General features: G+C 47.4%; 1 protein-coding gene across 1 annotated transcript; it reads left to right on the forward strand.

The window, feature by feature from the left end:
* Nucleotides 1-10647: 10647 nt before the first annotated feature.
* Nucleotides 10648-19334, forward strand: AWAT2 (acyl-CoA wax alcohol acyltransferase 2). The gene is made up of 7 exons (XM_059050195.1): nt 10648-10732; nt 16788-16898; nt 17262-17332; nt 17573-17777; nt 17999-18173; nt 18762-18961; nt 19180-19334. The coding sequence occupies exons 1-7, from the start codon at nt 10648-10650 to the stop codon at nt 19332-19334; spliced, it is 1002 nt and encodes a 333-aa protein (XP_058906178.1).
* The last annotated feature ends 2023 nt before the right edge of the window (nt 19335-21357 follow it).

The raw sequence follows: 21357 nt of genomic DNA on the forward strand, positions 1-21357 counted from the left end.
CTATGTTGCATAAGAGTGGTGAGAGTGGTGAGAGTGGACATCTTTGTCTTGTTCCTCATCTTAGAGGAAATTCTTTCAGTTTTTCATCATTGAGAAATATGTTTGCTGTGGGTTTGTCATATATGGCTTTTATTATGTTGAGGTACGTTCCCTCTATGCCCACTTTCTGGAGAGTTTTTATCATAAATGGGTTGTTGAATTTTGTGAAAGCTTTTTCTGCATCTATTGAGATGATCATATGGTTTTTATTCTTCAGTTTGTTAATATGGTGTATCACATTGATTGATTTGCATATATTGAAGAATCCTTGCATCCCTGGGATAAATCCCACTTGATCATGGTGTATGATCCTTTTAATGTGTTGTTGGATTCTGTTTGCTAGTCTTTTGCTAGTATTTTTTGAGGATTTTTGCATCTATAGTCATCAGTGATATTGGTCTGTAATTTTCTTTTTTTTTGTAGTATCTTTGTCTCGTTTTGGTATCAGGGTGATGGTGGCCTCATAGAATGATTCTGGGAGTTTTCCTTCCTCTGCAATTTTTTGGAAGAGTTTGAGAAGGATGGGTGTTAGCTCTTCTCTAAATGTGTAATAGAATTCACCTGTGAAGCCATCTGGTCCTGGACTTTTGTTTGTTGGAAGATTCTTAATCACAGTTTCAATTTCATTACTTGTGATTGGTCTGTTCGTATTTTCTCTTTCTTCCTGGTTCAGTCTTGGAAGGTTATACCTTTCTAAGAATTTGTCCATTTCTTCCAGATTGCCCATTTTATTGGCATAGAGTTGCTTGTAGTAATCTCTTAGGAGGCTTTGCATTTCTGTGGTGTCTGTTGTAACTTCTCCTTTTCATTTTAATTTTATTGATTTGAGTCCTCTCCCTCTTTTTCTTGATGAGTCTGGCTACTGGTTTATCAATTTTGGTTATCTTCTCAAAGTACCAGCTTTTAGTTTTATTGATCTTTGCTATTGTTTTCTTTGTTCCTATTTCATTTATTTCTGCTCTGATCTTTATGATTTCTTTCCTTCTGCTAACTATGGGTTTTCTTTGTTCTTCTTTCTCTAGTTCCTTTAGGTGTAAGATTAGATTGTTTATTTGAGATTTTTCTTGTTTCTTGAGGTAGGCTTCTATTGCAATAAACTTCCCTCTTAGAAGTGCTTTTGCTGCATCCCATAGGTTTTGGGTCATCGTGTTTTCACTGTCATTTGTCTTAGGTATTTTTTGATGTCCTCTTTGATTTCTTCAGTGATCTCTTGGTTATTTAACAACGTATTGTTTAGCCTCCATGTGTTTGTGTTTTTTTAGTTTTTTTCCCTGTAATTCATTTCTAATCTTGTTGTGGTCAGAGAAGATGCTTGATATGATTTCAGTTTTCTTAAATTTACTGAGACTTGATTTGTGACCCAAGATGTGATCTATCCTGGAGAATGTTCCGTGCACACTTGAGAAGAAAGTGTAATCTGCTGTTTTTGGATGGAATGTCCTATAAATATCAATTAAATCTATCTGGTCTATTATGTCATTTAAAGCTTCTGTTTCCTTATTAATTTTCTGTTTGGATGACCTGTCCATTGGTGTAAGTGAGGTGTTAAAATCCCCCACTATTATTGTGTTACTGTTGATTTCCTCTTTTATAGCTGTTAGCAGTTGCCTTATGTATTGAGGTGCTCCTATGTTGGGTGCATATATATTTATAATTGTTATATCTTCTTCTTGGATTGATCCCTTGATCATTATGTAGTTCCTTCCTTGTCTCTTGTAACATTCTTGATTTTAAAGTGTATTTTATCTGATATGAGTATTGCTACTCCATGTTCCTTTTGGTTTCCATTTGTGTGTAATATCTTTTTCCATCCCCTCACTTTCAGTCTGTATGTGTCCCTAGGTCTGAAGTGCATCTCTTGTAGACAGCATATATATTGGTCTTGGTTTTGTATCCATTCAATGAGCCTGTGTCTTTTGGTTGGAGCATTTAATCCATTCATGTTTAAGGTAATTATTGACATGTAAGTTCCTAGTACCATTTTGTTAATTTTTATGGCTTTGTTTCTGTAAGTCCTTTTCTTCTCTTGTGTTTCCCACTTAGAGAAGTTCCTTTAGCATTTGTTGTAGAGCTGGTTTGGTGATGCTGAATTATCTTAGCTTCTGCTTGTCTGTAAAGCTTTTGATTTCTCCATCGAACCTGAATGAGTTCCTTGCTGGTAGAATAATCTTGGTTGTTGGTTCTTCCCTTTCATCACTTTAAATATGTCATGCTACTCCCTTCTTGCTTGTAGAGTTTCTTCTGAGAAATCAGCTGTTAACCTTATGGGAGTTCCCTTGTATGTTATTTGTCATTTTTCCCCTGCTGCTTTCAATAATTTTTCTTTGTCTTTAAATTTGCCAAGTTGATTACTATGTGTCTTGGTGTGTTTCTCCTTGGGCTTACCCTGTATGGGACTCTCTGCACTTCCTGGACTTGGGTAGCTATTTCCTTTCCCATGTTAAGGAAATTTTCAACTATAATCTCTTCAAATATTTTCTTCGGTCCTTTCTCTCCCTCTTCTCCTTCTGGGACCCCTATTCACAACATAATGTGAATGTTATTGCATTTAATGTTGTCCCAGAAGTTTCTTGGACTGTCTTCATTTTTTTTTTCATTCTTTTTTCTTTATTCTGCTCTGCAGCAGTGAATTCCATCTCTCTGTTGTCCAGGTCACTTATCCATTCTTCTGCCTCAGTTATTCTGCTATTGATTCCTTCTAGTGTAGTTTTCATTTCAGTTATTGTATTGTTAATATCTGTTTGTTTGTTCTTTAGTTCTTCTAGGTCTTTGTTAAACATTTCTTGCATCTTCTCGATCTTTGCCTCTATTCTTTTTCCGAGGTCCTGGATCATCTTCACTACCATTAGTCTGAGTTCTTTTTCTGGAAGGTTGCCTATCTCCACTTCATTTAGTTGTTTTTCTGGGGTTTTCTCTTGTTCCTTCATCTGGTACATAGCCCTCTGCCTTTTCATCTTGTCTATCTTTCTGTGAATGTGGTTTTTGTTCCACAGGCTACCGGATTGTAGTTCTTCTTGCTTCTGCTGTCTGCCCTCTGGTGGATGAGGCTATCTAAGAGGCTTGTGTAAGTTTCCTGATGGGAGGGACTGGAGGTGGGTAGAGCTGGGTGTTGCTCTGGTGGGCAGAGCTCAGTAACGTCCACAGCTGAGTTTTTGATAAGGATTATACGACAAGGAGTTCAAGGTTATCTTTTCCAATAAGAAGCACTGGGAATGGTGATAGGTCATCTTGTTGATTAACAGCATATGCTTTGCCAGTTGGTGAGGTGGGAGGGGAAAAGAATTAATGCCTATCTTGCAGGGGGCTGTGATGATCAAATGTATGTCAGTCACGCAGTTCAGTGTCTGGCACCGAGGAAGACAGTAATAAACCGAAGTTCCTTTCCTCTACCTTACCCCAGTCCCTACCTCCCATCTCCTGCCCCCACTCCATTCTCACACATCCTCCCCTTTCCATTTCACCACTGCCAGTCCTCCTCCCCTTCATAAGCCAGAGACAGCAGTTTCCATGGTAATCAGCATACTCATTAGTTCAGAGTTTATTGGTCCTTAAGTGTCTGTCTGGACTGGTTTCCTAGCTCACATCAGAGGGAGCTTTCCAGTGAGCTCAAGGGCTGTTGAGAAATTGTCAAACACAAGCCATTATGTTCAAGTTTTCCTAATTAGAAACAACAGCATACAATATTTTGGTGTAAAGAGAGAAGATGTGAGGAAATCATCTCATCCTGGATGCTCCAGATGCTCACAGCTCCTAGGCATCTGGAGAATCACTCCCCAGCACTGGCAGATGCAGGATTATATTGCTGGGGTGTAGGTGTTGGAGTGTGAGTAAGGAGGCCAGGAGATTGAGCAACTGGAAGCCAACTTCACTGAAGCCATTTTGGGTATCTTTCTGAGGATTTGTTCTTTCCTCACCCTCCCACCTGTCCCTTCAGGCTCTAAGGTCATAAGAGTTTCCTGCTCTGTTCATGTTGGGTTTCTATACTGACCCCAACCTTGTCCTTGACTGTACTCCTATGCTTGAACTGCTTTGCTCATTCGGTCAGCCACCATTTATCAGTCCTACAAGATGCCAGGCACTGTGCTAGGCACGGTGGATATAACAGTGAACACAGTAGACAAAGATCCCTAACATCAAGGAGCTTACAGCCAAGTAGGGGAAGACAGTCAAAAAACAAGGAACTGCAGAAATGTATGGTTTCAAGGTAATGGCTTTTTCTGCAATTTGCCTGGGCAGAAGAAAGGGCTAATTTAGAAATAACACCCATCTCTTCTTTAAGCCCGTGTGTTATTAGGGCAGCTTCCTCTGGAATTTATAGGAAAATCAAATGCATAGTCTATATAACTACTGACATCACTACATCGATAAGTTCTGTTCACCGAGTACTTTCTCTCTCTTGTGTGTGTACTCTCTCCTTTTGGAAACATACCTTGCATGGAAGAGTTTGTACGTGGTTTCTGAATTTTACTGTGATGATGTTTGTCTACTTTGCAGATTTTCATGGCACCTAGCACAGCTGAGTGAAGGCAGTGGGGCAAGGTTTTCCCTGATGAAAATGAAGTGCTCTTTTGAGCATGTCTTACATTTCATTGATTTTATTAGGTGTCCTTGTATTCTTATAACTAAAAGTACATAGGCATGGCTTAAATACTGGTTGACATTCACCCCATGGCTAAAAATTTTGGCCATCATATGGGAGGGATATTTAAATGGAGGGTTCCAGGAACAAACCCTGCTGATGTGGGAAATATGACAATCTCTTTAAATTCACACTCCACATGCCCTCATAGCATCTTGCCATTATCGTAGTCTAAAGGTTAGCCTGAGTGTCCTGCATCTCTTTGTGTCTAAGTTTGCAGCCCCAGGAGAGAGAGAAACAGCTTTCAGTGCCCGTGAGGTACTGGTGTTCCAAGCTTCTCCATTGTTGGAAGCACCAGAGTCCCCAAAGCAGAAGAGGAGAGGACAGGTATGTCATTTTAGGGTCATTTTAGGGCAGTACTTTAAAGGATGTTAAAGTGAATCATGTATGTTAGGAAAATTATCTCTTACACAAATACATTTCTTTGTCAAAGGTGTGTAGGTGTGTGTGTGAGAGTTGAGTGTATGTGTGCGTGTGCATTGTGTGTGTGTGCATGTGTGGATACCGTGTGCATGCACAGTGTGTGAGAGTGTGTCTGTGTCCCATCTTGTCATGTTCCTGTTCTCCAATCACGGCAAGGAGTGTACTGTCCACTGTGTCTCTTTGGGACCAGAACTGCACATATCTAACCTTGAATTCAGCTTCCTCCATGAGCCCCTTCTCCCCTCCCTGGCAAGAACTAGAAGACAGGACCTAGTGAGGGGTCAGAAAAATGCAGAGAAATAAAACTGTGCAGGAGGCGGCAATGAGGATGAAAAACCATAATTCCGACTGGAAGAAGAGTAGAACCACTGTTAGCATCTTGTATTACTCTTATGAATCTGGATGCATCCCCTATGTAGAGTTTAAGTCAAAACTCCAGACTTAATACTAAAAAGGAAGCATAGTTTGGAAAGATAGTTTTGAAAAAATCAAGGAAAAGTCGCATAAGTCTTAAGAAAATGGTTTCATTCTATGATGCATTACTGAGAAATAAAGTTCTTAAATCTGTATAACTGTTATCAGGCAATTTATAGTTGTTTCATCTAGTACTGGGACATAAGAAGAATAACTGGAATAAAAGGAATACATTGGCTGGCTTTAAATTAGAGCTTTTTAAGGAGAAAACTGTGACAAGATTGTATGTCCACTCAGTGAGTTTTATTTTCTAAGCAAGAGCTGTTTGGAAGATTCAGCACAAATATGAAAATCTCTTCCCCAAAGGGCATGAACTGCTTGCCCTAAGGCAGTTTTCTTCTCTGAAACAGAAGCATATCCATATAGTCTTTACTCTAATGTATATTCTTTATATCTTGTACTTAGAAGGTGATAATTGTGCATTGTATATATGATTGTGTGCCTTGCAATAAAATAAGAACTGTACCTAAAATAAAAAAATAAAACAAAACAAGGAACTTCAGAATGGCATGCAAAATTAAAGCTGAGCTTTGGAACAATCTTGCTCTTGACTAGGGTCCCAGCCCTGTTTCTCCCTTTTTTCCTCCTTATCAATGGTCTATATACTCAGTGTAGCTTCTCCTTCCCCCTCTGCTAAGGGATCACATGCGTTCATGTAGGAGAGTGTGAGACTCGTTACTGTCACCAGTGGCATGAGGTTAGATGTAAGGGTGAGTCTTCTGGGAGAAATGGCCATGTGAGCCCCCCAAATCCTGGGATCCCTTTGGAAATAGAAAAGGTCCCTGTTGCCCACCAGGGCAGAGGAGAGAAGCCATCTCCAGTCCTCTGGCACCTTCCAGCTGAGTCAGTCTTGACCTTTCCTGCCCCCATCCCTAACGTCCTGTTTTGGTTTCTTGGTCAGCCTCCACCTCCTGATCATTCTTAGTTTGCCAGCTGTAAGAAAGAGAGACTGGCACTTGAACCAGAAAGCCCTGCCCAACAAGGAGAAGAGTTGGATGGGATGGACGTGGGTGTGAAGTGTGCAGGAAAAACCCCCTAGCATAGTGAGGACACCTTTGAAAGAATTTGACTAAACCATTAAGTGCAGAAGATGGGAGCTACCATGATCTCTGGGTCAGCTGAGAAATTGGAGGTGACCCACGGGCCTCCTTAGGTCACTGAGTGGGGTCTGCTCTCTGGATGTGACAGAAAAAGTCAACTGCTGACCACATGATCCTAGGACTGAGGGTTGCCAAGTTTAGCAAATAAAGACACAAGCCTCCATTAAATTTGAATTTCAGGTGAACAATGAATAATGTTTTAGTATAAGTATGTCCCGTGCAATATTTGGGACATACTTATACTAAAACATGATTCGTTGTTTATGTGAAATTCATATTTAACTGGCATCCTGTACTCTTTCTGGGAACCCTACGGGGGTGAGGTAAAAACTGCTATGTTAGGGAAGGACTAGCTTTGTTTTTTTGGTCTGTGTCCAGGGGAGTAGAGTAGGGCCAGTGGAGAGCTGGGCCTCGGTCTGAGAGCAGTAAGAAGGATTTCACTGGCAGGGCACTCGATGACAGCCATGAGGAGTCCTCCGTGAGTAACTTGGAATTAGAAACCTTGGAGAGTCCTTCCAGCTCTGACAGTCTCTGAGCCTCAGAATCTCTAGGGATTTTAAAAGGATGGGGTGGGGAGATGATGGAGGAGGATAAGACTAAGAATTAGAAGCCCCCAAAGAGCCTTCACCATTTTTCTCTTTGGTGTTAAGATGGTGGGATGCATGCAGATGCATCAGCTGGGCACATGGCTTTCTCTGTGCAGATGGGAAGTCAGAGTTTCTATAATATTCCAAATACTCCTGCTGTCATTGATTCTGCTCTTACGTTTTTTTTTTTTTTTTTTTTTTTTTTTTTTTTTTTTTTTTTTTTTGCGGTATGCGGGCCTCTCACTGTTGTGGCCTCTCCCGTTGCGGAGCACAGGCTCCGGACGCGCAGGCCTAGCGGCCATGGCTCACGGGCTTAGTTGCTCCGCGGCATGTGGGATCTTCCCGGACCAGGGCACGAACCCGTGTCTCCTGCATCGGCAGGCGGATTCTCAACCACTGCGCCACCAGGGAAGCCCCTGCTCTTACGTTTTTGACACCCATTTTCCAAGGTAACACTGCTTGGAGGGAAACCCATCCCAGGGCAGGCCCAGTTGAACTCTGGGCTTTCTGTCTTCAGTGCCCATCCCCTCCTCTTAAGGACAGTGACAGCAGCAACCTACATGTGGACACCATTTCACAGCTCACAAAGTGACTGACCATCTGTTCCTTGTCTGGATTCTCCCAAGTCCGAGAGGGAGTATTCATTTCCTATTTACATTTGAGGAAGACAAACCCCAGAGATTTGCCCAGTGCCAGGCAAATGGGTCAGGCCTCCACCTGCTCAGGCATTTTTATAATGAACACCAGTGCGTGCCTGCCATGTAGCCTGTGTTAGGGGCTGAGCACATGTGAAGAGTAAGACCCAGTACCACCCAGTTTCTGCCCCTGAGTTCTCCCAGACCAGGGTGGGAAGTGGAGGGGTCAAAGTCAGTGGATGGACAGATGCATGAAGAGGCAAGAATAACAAGACCCAAGTCCTCAGGGCTGGGCTGAGTATGAATGAGGATCCCCCTCAGGGCCAGCTCTGTGGACACAGAGACCACTCAGCGGCCAGGCATTCTTCCTGTGGCAGGCAGAGGGTCCTCTTTTTTCGGGCTGGCGCAGTTTCCACTTGCTGCCTTGGCTCTGCCCCCAGATATGTCCCTGGGCCCCGTGCATTTGGCCCACAGCCCATCTGCGCCAGACGGAGGCAGCTTCTCCTTTGGCAGGGAAGTGCAGATCTTTTCCCTGCTAGGCTCCCCAGGGCCTCGCGGAGGCTTCTCCTTCCCCGCCCCCACCCCCATCCTTTTGTCCAGTAGAATATTTCCTGGAATTCCAATTGGAAGCAGAGTAAAAGAGAGCTGGTGTTCTCTTTCAAGTGGGAGCTGGCAACTCCAGAGCCCTTTGTTCAACCCCCGCTGCAGTTGCCCCGGCAGCAGGTCTCTGGAAGCCCAGGGTCAGCAGAACACACTTTAGAAACCGGCTGCCAGCTTCATGTGACATCACAGGGCCTGCTTGCCCCACAGGCACCTCTCACAAATGGTGGCCCGAGCTAAGCTTCTAATTTGCTCTGTCAGCCTTGCAAGAAGTCTCGTCCTCTTGCATTTCCTTCCCTGCTATCCACCCAGAGACCGAGCCAGAACCTTGGCCGTTACCAGTGGCTCCTGTCCCCAACCCACTCCACACCAGAGGCCCGGGCAGGACTGTTTCTTTTCTTTTTTAAAAATTTTAATTTAAAAATTTTTTATTGAGGTATAGTTGATTTACTATGTTGTGTTAGTTTAAGGTGTACAGCAAAAGGATTTGGTTATATGTGGGTATATATAGATACATATGTATACAATATATTACATGTATATACATATGTATATATATACATCCTTTTTCAGATTCTTTTCCATTATAGGTTGTTACAAGATATTGAGTAGAGCTCCCTGTGCTGTCCAGTATGTCCTTGTTGGTTATCTGTTTTATACATAGTAGTGTGTATCTGTTAATACTAAACTCCTAGGGGGGAGTTTCTTACCTGCCAGAGCTGTTTCTGTCCCTTGCTTCTCGCCTGTGTTCAGTGTTTATGGAGCTTTGTTCCCTGATGGGGGATAGTCTCAGGAAGTTTCCCCAACAGGAGGCGGGCTAAGGAGTGGGCTGACCTTACCCCAAACAATGAAGTCAGTCTATGGGGCGAGAGATCTGGGCCAGCAGGCCTTGCAGTGCTGGGGAAAGCCCCCATGAGCCCATGCGCTTACATTATGTGGCTGCAGAACTGGGCCTGCAGGTAGGTATTAGAGAGGAGGAGGGGGATGAGCCTGTGTGTCTATCATGGGGGCAACTAGGTCCCTGGGCCTTGACAGTCACCCTGGGCCTGACAGTCGTCCTTCTGTGGCATTTGGCACAAGTCACCATCCCTGGTCAGAAGCTGATGGCACCTCATCTGGGCCCCCAAGATTGAGCCCAAACTCCTCATCCCCGTGTCCTGACTCGGAGATTGTCTCTGTTGCCCTTTTCAGCCTCCCTTCCCGGCAGCCCCTTCACCACCATTCAACACCCTCCACACATTTCCTGAAGGACTGGATGGGATGAAACTGAAAGCAAGGAAGGTCTGCAGGCCAAGGTGGAGTGCATGGTGGCTGCTCACCAGTGAGGCTCCCCTGTAGAGGCTTCTGAGCCTCAGAGAGGACAGTGCTTACGTGGGGCCTCGGCATCAGACGAGACACCCAGAATCCAACCGTTTCCCACCATCCTGACTCCTGCCAGTCTGCACTGAGCCACCGTCATGTCTTCTTCCCTGGTTCTTTAAAACCGGAAGGCAATCTTTTCCTGCTCAAAACCCCACATTGACTCCCCATTTCAGTCAGAGGAGAAGGCCAACGCCTTACACCCTCTGGCCCTGACAAGCTGTCTGACGTCACCTCCTCAGCTCCTCTCACTCACTCAGCTCTGGGCTTCTGCTCCTCCGCACCTGCCAGGCACACCCCACCTGTGACCTCCTCCTCACCCAATCACGTTGTCACCGAAAGACCAGAGACAGGTGGGCCTCGTAAACTGAAATGTAGGCTCGGGGTGCCATGTGTGCCCGGGGCTCCTCCCTGCCCCCTCTCCCCCCATCCACACTGGCTCTGGAGGCCTCTTAGCAGCCCCACCCTCGCCTCCACTCACTTCCCACACCAGAGCTCCATCTACACTTCTCTGCGCAAGTGTGCAAGAGGGGGCCACAATCACAGCCCGGGCCATGCCCAAGTGGGTAAAGTGCAGGTGGGTAGATGGCTGGAAGGAACTGGACAAGCAGACGCAGCATGTAATCCTGTTGTCCTGTGGTCCTGTGGTGCGGGGAGGGCAGGTTAGGGGGTGGAAACTAGGCAGGGGCTGAAGAAGAAAGCACAAAGGGAGGAAACCCCACCAGCCCCTGAGCAGGTGGGGCTAGCCAGCCCAACTGCACTTACTGGGAGCCACCGGGACCCTGGCCATAATGCTCTTGCCATCCAAGAAGGACCTCAAGACCACCCTGGAGGTCTTTGCTCTTTTCCAGTGGGTCCTCAGTGCCTTGGTTATCGGTAAGTCTTTGGCCTTTGGCAGGGTGACCAAAAGTCCTGGTTTGCCTGGAACTGAGGGCTTATAGGGTTTCGTGGGACTCTCGATGCTGAAATCTGGGTTATCTCAGGCAAAGCAGGACAGTTGGCCACCCGGGCCTCTAGCCTGACGTGCTTGGGCATGGTGCACGTGGAATCTGTGAGTGCGCACGTGGATATGGGTGCCTGCCTGTGCAGGAATGTGTGTGCACGTGTGTGTGAGGCAGCCCTGTGGCCGGTGTGTGTAGTGAGCCCTCCTGGGTCGTCAGTGGGGCCTGGAAGTCATGTCTGGGGAAGACGGGGAGCAGCTCTGCTGAGGCCTGCCAAGGAAATGGGCTTAGCTGCAACCTTGGGGACCTGAGCAGACCATTGGCGTTAGACAGTTGTCCTGGTGGCAGAGAGAGCTCTGAAAACCTCTTGTCCGAAAGAATTCATCCATTTATCCGTCCATTTTCCCCTTCTATCCACACCACAAATACTTTGTGAAAGATCCTTAGATGCTGGCTATGGTACTGTGGGTGTTGAAGCAAACCATCCCTATGGGAGGGGGAGCCTGGAACAAATTTCTCATTTTTTAAGTGGTTTAGTTGAGTACTTGTCTGGAGGCAGGGTCATGACCTAAATGACCTTGGAAGATACTTGGGAAGGAAGAATGCAGGTGGGCCCTGGGAGCTTGGGACTTGCCAGTCAATAGGGAGAGTGGGCTGGAGAACAAGGATTGGGGGGCTCAGATGCCTGCCTGGGGTGGGTATCAGGATGCCCGAATGCTAAAAAGAACAGTGTTAACCTAGGAATTATGGGCAATCAGAGCTGGAAGAGACCAGGAGAAAGGAATCCATATGTACCAGCTACTTCCTTTGTGCCAGGCATTTGCATACGTATGGTTTCATTTTAGCCTCCTGCCAACCTTATGAGGTAGAAGCTATTGTTATGCATAATAATACATACTAATAGCTACACACACATAATGATAGCTTGCACTCATAGAGTATTAGCTAACATCTATAGCACTTGTTTTTCATGCCAGACACTCTTCTAAGCACCTGACATGCCTAATCATCTCCATTGTACAGGTGAGGAAGTTGAGGTACATGCAGTACAAGTGGGCCATCCAAGATCGCACAGCTAGCAAGTGGAGGAGCTGGCCTGGGAGCTGAATCCACAGGGGCCTGATTCTGGCCTAAGAGCTCCTGTCCCTAGCTCCTGCATCTCCTTACTTACTGCTGACTGGGAGGCTGGGTGTGGATGTGGCCCTAGAGTACATGTTAGGCCAGAGAGGAAGGAGGAAGCCAGGCCTTCTGAGTATATAAACATTCTCGACTGAAAGGGGAAAAGGGTCAGCTCCGAATGGCCTCTTGCTGAGGACCAGGGCCCCAGCCGGGCCTCTGTTCTCTCCCTCCATGCAGGCCAGGCCTTGGGGTCCTCTCTTCAGTGAGAGCTGAGTCCCCTTTCTTGAGCTCTTGTCCTATCTCCACAGACTTGCCTCAATACCACCGCCTCCCCTCACTGCCACCATGTTCCCAGGAGAGAGCAGAGTCCTCAGGGCCTAGGAGCTGACACTGTGTTGAGGGCAAAGTATGACCATTATGGATGGCCAGCCCAGGCCAGGCCCACGTTGGGGGCTGGAGCCTTTAGGCTGGTAGTTCCCCTTCCTCAGTCTTGCCCAGAATGTTGCTCCTCAGAGGTAACCACTGTTAATAGTTTGTGTGTATGTAGCCAGAGATTATGGATATAAAAATATATATATTTCACCACATGCATGCGTGTGCGCGCACATACACATATAACCAAGGGGCAGAAAAATATGGATGTTAAAAACACAGTCTTTGAGCCAGACAGCCTGTGTTCAAATACCAGCTCTACTCCTTACTATCTGTGTTCCTTTAGCAGGTTATTGGTTTTCTGAGTCTTGTTTTCTTCATTTGTAAAAAGGGCGTGTGAGAGTGTATTAATTGGGCTGGCCCATGCACGCTGTGGTAACCCAGTAACGTGGAGATCCAGCGGCTTAACTCAAGAAATGCTTACTTCTTGTTCATGTTAAACATCCAACACGGGTTGGTGGGAGTCTCTGCTCTCTGTGGACACAAATGTTTAGGATGATGGAGGCCCCGCCAAACTGTGATGATGCAAAATGTGGCTTCAGAGATGACCCCCAAGTTGGCAGGAAAGGGAACAGAGGCCTCATGCACACTCCTTTCTGCCACCACCAGAATGGCAGGCATAAACAGCAATGAGCCTTATTCTGAACTTCGTTAATTATGAGGTTGAGATCTTTTCATGTATTTATCAGCAATTAGTATTTCTTTTTCTGTTAAGGACCCATTCATGACCTTTGCCCATTTTTCTATTAAATTTGAGTTGACTCTTAGAGGACACATAAGAAATAAATGAAGAAGGAAGAGTGTTCAGGGCAGAGACTGGGCAACAGCTGATAAGGCTGGGATGAGGGGAGAGCATAAAGCACTCAAGAAGTAGCCAGTGGTTAAGTGGGATGAGGGAATAAGAGGCACAGAACTGACGTTCAATACGTAGTGAATGAATGAATGAATGGGAGAGAGAAGACAGAGGAGACTGGCAAAAGAGGCAGGGGACAGATTGTGTAGGGCATTGTCAACCACGGAAAAGTGTTTGGACTTTTTCCATGTGGAGCCATGACTGGGTTGGGCACAGGGCAATGACATCAGATTGGTGTTTTTGAGAGATCACTACAGTTAGTTCTGGGTAGCAAACTGATTATAGGACGAGGCTGTCGCTCTAGTTCAGGTCAGAGATTGTGGTGATTTCAACCAGCTCAGAAGTAATAGTGAAGGGCAGAAGAGCAGAGATTCAAGAAATTGGAGTAGAATTAGAAGGACTTGATGATCAGAAGATGTGGGAGAGAGAAAGAGGGGAGGTGAGACTGAGGGTTCAGGTGTATGCATGAGTTGGAGGAGGGGCAGGTGCAGTAGAGGAGAGTGGCTGAAAGGGGGGTGAGGGTGGAGAAGTGTCCCAGAGGCCTCTTCATTAGAGCTTGACTTTGGGCTGTATGGAGAGGTAGCCTGGAGCAGGCAGAAGAGCGTTGGACCTGGGCTCCCAGGAGGTGATAGTTCCAGGGTTTGTCCCTCAGAGCCTTCCCAGCTCTTCACCCTACGAGTCTGCTATGGAATTGTATCCATTTGGACCCTAATGGCCTTGAGAGAAGACCCTCACACGTAGTCTGTGAGAAAGATAAGGTGGAAGCTGGTGTCGTAATCCCCACTTGGCTGGTGAAGCTCAACGGCTTGTCTGTGGTCACACTCATGCTAAGGGGCAGATCTAGGATTTGTGTCACCACAGGGCACCCCACCTGAGGCCACACTGCCTCCCAAGATGTCCCCAACTCTGTCTGGGTTCAAGCAAAACCTAAAAGAAACATGGACTAAACCCATGCGACCCTTTATTTCTTGAAAAAGTCAAGTCCCAATTTTGTTCCTTTTTATGGCTGAGTAATATTCCATTGTATATATGTGCCACATCTTCTTTATCCATTCATCTGTTGATGGACACTTAGGTTGCTTCCATGTCTTGGCTATTGTAAATAGAGCTGCAATGAACATTGGGGTGCATGTATCCTTTCAGACCATGTTTTTCTCTGAATATATGCCCAGGAGTAGGATTGCTGGATCATATGGCAGTTCTATTTTTAGTTTTTTAAGGAGTCTCCGTACTGTTCTCCATACTGTCCTATGTACTGTACTGTACAGTCTCTGTACTGTAAATTGGTACATAGTGGTTGTACGAATTTACTTTCCCACCAGCAGTGTAAGGGGGTTTGTTTTCTCCACACTCTCTCCAGCATTTGGAGACTGCTACAATATATTGCTGCTACAATATATTGTGTGTATATATATATATATATATATATATATATATATATATAATTATTATTATTATTTTGTTTTTTTGCGGTACGCGGGCTTCTCACTGTTGTGGCCTCTCCCTCTGCGGAGCACAGGCTCCGGACGCGCAGGCTCAACGGCCATGGCTCACGGGCCCAGCTGCTCCGTGGCATGTGGGATCTTCCCGGACCAGAGCACGAACCCGTGGCCCCTGCATCGGCAGGCGGACTCTCAACCACTGTGCCACCAGGGAAGCCCTGTTTGTATATATTTTGATGAGTGGTGGGAGATGATACCTCATTGTAGTTTTGATTTGCATTTCTCTAATAATTAGTGGACTTGAGCATCTTTTCATGTGCTTTTTGGCCATCTGTATGTCTTCTTTGGAGAAATGTCTATTTAGGTCTTCTGTACATTTTTTGATTAGGATAATTGCTTCATTTTAAATTTCTTTAGTTATCTCTTAGATATCTATCAGTTATCACTAATTCATCCCCAAACTCTCCACAAACACATCAGGAATCTAGAAGTCTCATCTCCTCCACCCCCACGGTTTTTAAAATTTCCTTGAGGACCACGCAGCTGGAGCCCAGCATCCTCCTGTTACAGTCCGGTCTCATGCACCGCTGTCACCTCCAGGGCCCGTGAGGCACCTTGGGTGCACAGTCTGAGAAGGTGTTCATTCTCAGGGTTGTACAAGTGTTGGATCAGTACTTGCCTGACCCCGAGAGTGAATGTCTCCTTGAATTTTGTGCCCTAGGCGCCTTGCTCTCCTCACCGTAGTCCTGGCCCTGCTCACTTCCTTCCGTTTTTGGATTTCTTTACCTGAATCCCATGCCATCCTGTCTTGCTTTACTCCCTCATTGTGGTGAGCACATCCTCCAGTCGTTTCCTGAGAAAGGAACGTGGGAGACAAACTCTCTGAGACTATATGTCTGCGATTGTCTTTATTCTCCCTTCATACTTGATTAATAATTTGGCTGCATATAGAATATCTTAGCTGTGTCCAGTGTAAGTATCTGAGTCTAGCGTCTCTTTGGTTCATTTTTTCAGAGAATTATCCTCCCATCACCCAGCTGTGTAGCGGAGGGAAAGGGGTCTGGGGTTTTAACTACTTCTTTGATAGACTTTCAGTCAAGCCTTGTGCCCCACGTCTGCTTTTTGTGACACCTGGTGGTTCCAAATTCTGAGTCTTTCCTAGATTCTCCAGTGGAAACAGGCTTGCTCTTGTGGGCATACCCCTTGCAGGTAACTACATTTCAACTTTCTGGTTCTCAGTTAGTCCCTCTTCCATCTACTGTCCAGCATGCAAACATTTTGCTGCTAGCTCTCACCCACTGTTGGCGTCTCTCTGATTCTTTTTCCTTGCAGAAACTCTATCTTTTAAAACATCCTTGTGGTAATTTTCATGAGGCTCCAGCAAGGAGTCACGATAAAAACGTGTGTTTATTCTGCCACATTCAATTAGGAGTATTTTCTGTCTTTTCTAAACTTTCTTTTGACCCACTTTCTCTCACACAGTCTTATTCACAGCTGTTTTAAAAGCTGAGTCCAGTAAGAATCCTGAGCATGGCTCAGTGTGGCTCATCTCCATGAAGTCTGTCCTAACTACTCTAACCTACATTGTTCCTGTCTTGTTGGAGCTTAACATGGTCCATACCTTATTCTAGCCCAGCGTGGGTTCTCCTTTGTTTCTTGTTTGCCAACTCGTGTGCTCCAAACCTGGCTGAAGTTGGGTATCCTCTTTCTCTGATGTTCCCTCCACTGATACCTCGCAGAGATGTGGAGAGGGAAGTGTGAGTTGGAGGAAGACTATTCCTGGCTCTGTCTTTCCAGGACTCCCAACCTCTGGTGGCCAAATCAGCATGACCCACCACTGGCTCCCTGTCATTGAATGCAGCCCAAAGTGGGGCTGGAGCAGGTCCTGGGGGGAGAGGGCTAACTGCGTGGAGCAAAGTGGGGGAGGAAAACACCTTGCCTTCTAGACCTAAAACAGGTTCCCAAGACCAGAGCGGGGATGCTGGTGCCACAGGCACGCAGGCCATGTGCTGGGTGAGGAGGTAAGAGTGTTCCGTGAGCCCGGCTGAGGGGGTGTGTGACCTTGGGGTGGACAGAGCCCCAGAGGGCGGGCAAGTGTGAGAGACTGTTCACAGTTCATTGACTCTGGCCTGGGCTTCCTCCAGGAAGCACTGTGATCCTTGTCAACCTCTACCTGGTAGTGTTCACGCCATACTGGCCGGTCACTGTCCTATTGCTCACCTGGCTGGCTTTTGACTGGAAGACGCCTGAGCGAGGTGAGGGCCCTGCGAGGGCTGTTGCCACCCACCACATGCTCCTTCTTTTTCTTCTTATACTATGGCCAATTCCAGGCAGCCCTTCAGCCTGACCTTCTCTGGGCAGGAGAAGGTGAGGGAAGGGGTCTTTTAAGGTGCCAGTGAGGCCCCGATAGGAACTGGAGTAGGCTAGGGGGAGGGGCGGCTAGTACAGCAGAGAGCTAGGCCTGTCCTAAACTGGCCCAGATGTTCATTCCCAGCCTGGGTGTTACTTAAGAGGGCAGGAAACAGCAGGGAGTGAGGGCACCCTGAGGCAGGCCTTAAAGGGCTCTGAAGAAGACAACGGAGGTGGCCCAAGCTCAGCTACACTGGCTCTGTTCTCAGGTGGCTGCCGGTTTACCTGCATAAGGCACTGGTGCCTGTGGAAACAGTGCTGTGATTACTTCCCACTCCAGGTGAGGAGCCGCAGATCTCCACTTGGGCCCCAGGCCCAGCCCCGACTCCAGTGGCAGCGGCTGGGACAGTGTGGGGCATCATTCACATCGAGGCCCATGTGGATAATGCTCCCCAGACCTGTGTGTTACCCTACCTGCATGGCCAGCCAGACATGACAGCCCTTTCCTTTCTAGGTCTCTGGACAGAAGAGGCGTCCTCTTCCCTGGCTATACCCCTCTTGACTCCACATTCCTCCACAGCTTTTGAAGACTCACGATCTCTCCCCCAGCCTCAACTGCATCCTCACCCACCATCCTCATGGGCTCATGTCCCACTCGTGCTTTGGCCACTTTGCCACAGAGAAGTCAGGCTTCTCCAAGATCTTTCCTGGCATCACTCCTTATATCCTCACACTGGGGGCCTTTTTCTGGGTGCCTTTCCTCAGAGAATATGTCATGTCTACAGGTGAATTGGATGTAAAGCCAAAGAAATAAATGGCTCCCCGAGAAAGAGGTGTTGGGTGAATGGGTGAGAACAAGGCCAATTCTGTGATCCCCTCTGGTCTGAAAAGCTACCATAGGTTCAGCTGCCTTATGTGAGGCTCTCCCCTCCTTTGAAGAGGTAGGAAGGAAAGTTAGGAGGTTTGGGAGATCACCAATGATCTTTTGTTTTTTTCTGCCCACCAGGGGCCTACTCTGTGAGCCAGTCCTCCATGGACTTCCTGCTTACCCGTAGAGGCACAGGCAACATGCTGATCATGGTGGTCAGTGGCCTGGCTGAGTGCAGATATAGCCTGCCAGGATCTACCACCTTGGTCTTGAAGAACCGCACCGGCTTTGTACGCACGGCCCTTCGGCATGGGTAAGGACACTTCTGGTCCAGACTGCGGAGAGGGGTTCCAAAAGTCCAGTGGGGAAGGAGGAAGAGGTTTTGAGGAAATGATATATAAAGAGGGAGGGGGAAAGCTGCCTCTGTGGTGGAGTAGAGCCTGAGTCAGGTTCTAGAGGCATTTCTGCTTCTGAAGAAAGGCCAGCAGGCCAACCGGAACCTGATCTGCCTCAGACTAGCATCTCATCTGGGCCAGTCCCTTTGTGAAAGGTGACTGGCTGCAACCCTATCTCAGAGAAAGCCCAAATTACTGTGTGGGCTAAAGGGAAGAAACCGAAAAGAAATGGCCCTTGGGTCTTAGCTTCCAGTGTTTCAGACCTTGTGGGTTTACAGGAGGGTCTGGGACTCGCTTCCCTTAGCTTGCTGCTACTGTACCCCCAGAGGCAGCTTGGGGTAGACCACGAGGCCCTCCCACCTAGCCTGGGCCTGGGCCCGGGCCCAGCTGGGTTAGGGGCTGAGGAGCTTACAGGGAGACCCAGGGACCACTGGTGGTCAGCGTGTCTGGTTTTCAGCAGGGTCCCTACCTTTCTGGCCTTCAGAGAACATGCTTTTCCTCTGCAGCGTGGCTCTAATCCCTGCCTACGCCTTTGGGGAGACAGAACTGTACAATCAGCAGATTTTTACTCCCGGGGGCTTCGTTAATCACTTCCAAAAGTGGTTCCAGAGTATGGTACACATCTACCCTTGTGCTTTCTATGGGCATGGCTTCATTGAGAACTCCTGGGGCCTTCTGCCCTATGCTCGGCCTGTAACCAACATTGGTGAGTTGGCCCTTGTGCTGGCAGCCTCATCTGGTACACAGGATACAGTTCCAAGGCTGGACCTTGGCTCTGGCCATGTCCAGAGGCAGGGTCACTGGCCAGGATGAGCGCAGGGGTGGGGGAAGCGTGGGGAGAACCCGGGCTTGAGGGCTGAGGCCTATTCTGAGGAGTGAGCCATTCTGATGCTTTCCCTTTCCCTTCTCCGTCTCCCCTGGCAGTTGGGAAGCCTCTACCACTGCCCAAGATTGAGAACCCGAGCAAGGAGACGGTGGTAAAATACCACATGGTCTATATCGATGCCCTGCACAAACTGTTTGGCCAGTACAAGACCAAGTTTGGCTTCTCAGAGACCCAGGAGCTGGTGCTAACTTGACAGATATCCCCCTGAGGTCTCTCAACCTGGTTGGAAGGAGTGAAACAGGTGAACAGGAGGACAAAAGTCAGCCATGGGACTCCTGCTCCTGATTCGGCCAGTCCTCACGGTGACAGGTGCGTGTGTGGGGGTGTCTGTTTGCCTGTTTTCTGGATTTCTCTTCCTCCTTCATTCTTCTCCTTCTAGCTCTTCTCTGCCTTTTCCTCGGGGTTACAAGGAGACGGTCCCAAAGCCAGGGAAGGCCCTAGGGGAGAGGGGTCCTGAAAGCTCCCTCACACATGCCCACTCAGCATCAGCACTGAGGAAAACAAGGCACAGAACAAAAAGCCCACCTTCTGATACTGCCTGTGCCCCACCCAGCCTGTTCTGAGGGCCTAGTATCCCTGCACTTGTCTCTTCTCCAGCTCTTAAGCAGCCCCATCTTCTGGCATCAAGGCTCCTCCAGGACTGGTGGCCTTGAGATCCAGTAGACTTTGAGTTTAGGCCCCTCCACCTTCATGTCCTGTGACTTGGATCAGTCTTCTCTGAGCCTGTTTCCTCATTTGTAAAATGGGACAAATAGTCCCTCCCCTGCTTACCTCAAAGGCTGGTGGGATGATGATATCGAATGTGACTGAACTTTGTAAACTGGAGAGCTACATAAATTTATTCTCCTCCAACCATTTTGCCCACTTCCTGTCCCTGAGCTAGCAACACCCTAAATTTCATGGCATCTCAATGTTTAAAAGAAAGTTTATCCAATTAAAAAAACATTCTAATCTATTTTTCTTTTTTAAAGTTTGTCTTTTAATTTTATTTTATTTTATTTTTATTTTTATTATTATTTTTTTTTTTGCGGTACACGGGCCTCTCTGTTGTGGCCTCTGCTGTTGCTGAGCACAGGCTCCGGACACACAGGCTCAGCAGCCATGGCTCACGGGCCCAGCCGCTCCGCGGCATGTGGAATCCTCCCGGACCGGGGCACGAACCCATGTCCCCTGCATCGGCAGGCAGACTCTCAACCACTGTGCCACCAGGGAAGCCCTTAATTTTATTTTTTTGGTCGCACAGTACATAGGATCTTAGTTCCCCAACCAGGGATTGAACCCGCGCCCCCTGTGTTGGAAGTATGGAGAATTAACCACTGGACTGCCAAGGAAATCCGTAATCTATTTTTTTTTTTTTCGGTATGCAGGCCTCTCACTGTTGTGGCCTCTCCCATTGCGGAGCACAGGCTCCAGACACGCAGGCTCAGCGGCCATGGCTCACGGGCCCAGCCGCTCCGCGGCATGTGGGATCTTCCCAGACCAGGGCATGAACCCGTGTCCCCTGCATCGGCAGGCGGACTCTCAACCACTGCGCCACCAGGGAAGCCCCCTAATCTATTTTTTAAAGAAAGTTTACAGTGTAGGATCTTGTCAACAGTTGTTTGAAAGTTTAAGTAACCTTTCTAGTTGGGTGACCTGCGGGGAGCTACTTAAACTCTTTAATGTTGGTCCCCTCATCTGCAAAATAGGACGATACATCATGAGGAGCTGGAGGCTGGATCTACCAAAGGTGTTTTGGGCTGAGGCCTGAAGAATGTTGTAGATGCTACCGTCTCAAGCTGAGGGTGACTCCCTGCTGTGTCTTTGCCTCAGGACAATGTTCCTTTTTGCAGGACCTCTAGCCTGTCAGACATGCGGTTACAGGAAAAGACCTAGGTGATGGGGATAGGTGTGTGTGAGCTGGGGCGCAGAGAGGATGTGGGATGTTCTGACAGGAAATTCAGACCACCTTCCTCCTGCTGCCCCCTTCTGAAATGGGTGCCTCGGTCTTTCCCCAAGCTCATGTGTGGTGTCAAAGAAACACCTAGTGGGAATTCCCTCGCGGTCCAGTGGTTAGGATTCTGGGCTTTCCCTGCTGAGGGCACATGTTCAATCCTGGTCGGGGAACTAAGATCCCCCAAGCCACAGGGCACGGCCAACCGCCAGCACCACCACCAGAACAACAACAGCAAAAAAATAAAAAAGAAGCACCTAGCAGGTAGGAAGTGCTTAAGACA

Source organism: Kogia breviceps, chromosome X (assembly GCF_026419965.1).
Source record: "Kogia breviceps isolate mKogBre1 chromosome X, mKogBre1 haplotype 1, whole genome shotgun sequence".
NCBI classification, from domain to species: domain Eukaryota; kingdom Metazoa; phylum Chordata; class Mammalia; order Artiodactyla; family Physeteridae; genus Kogia; species Kogia breviceps.

Bases quoted from the DNA above. Each gene is read 5' to 3' on its own strand.
- AWAT2 (XM_059050195.1), top strand. From the start codon at position 10,648: ATGCTCTTGCCATCCAAGAAGGACCTCAAGACCACCCTGGAGGTCTTT. The intron at 16,899-17,261 runs GTGAGGGCCCTG...CTCTGTTCTCAG, and splicing joins CTGGAAGACGCCTGAGCGAG to GTGGCTGCCGGTTTACCTGC. The intron at 17,333-17,572 runs GTGAGGAGCCGC...ATTCCTCCACAG, and splicing joins GTGATTACTTCCCACTCCAG to CTTTTGAAGACTCACGATCT.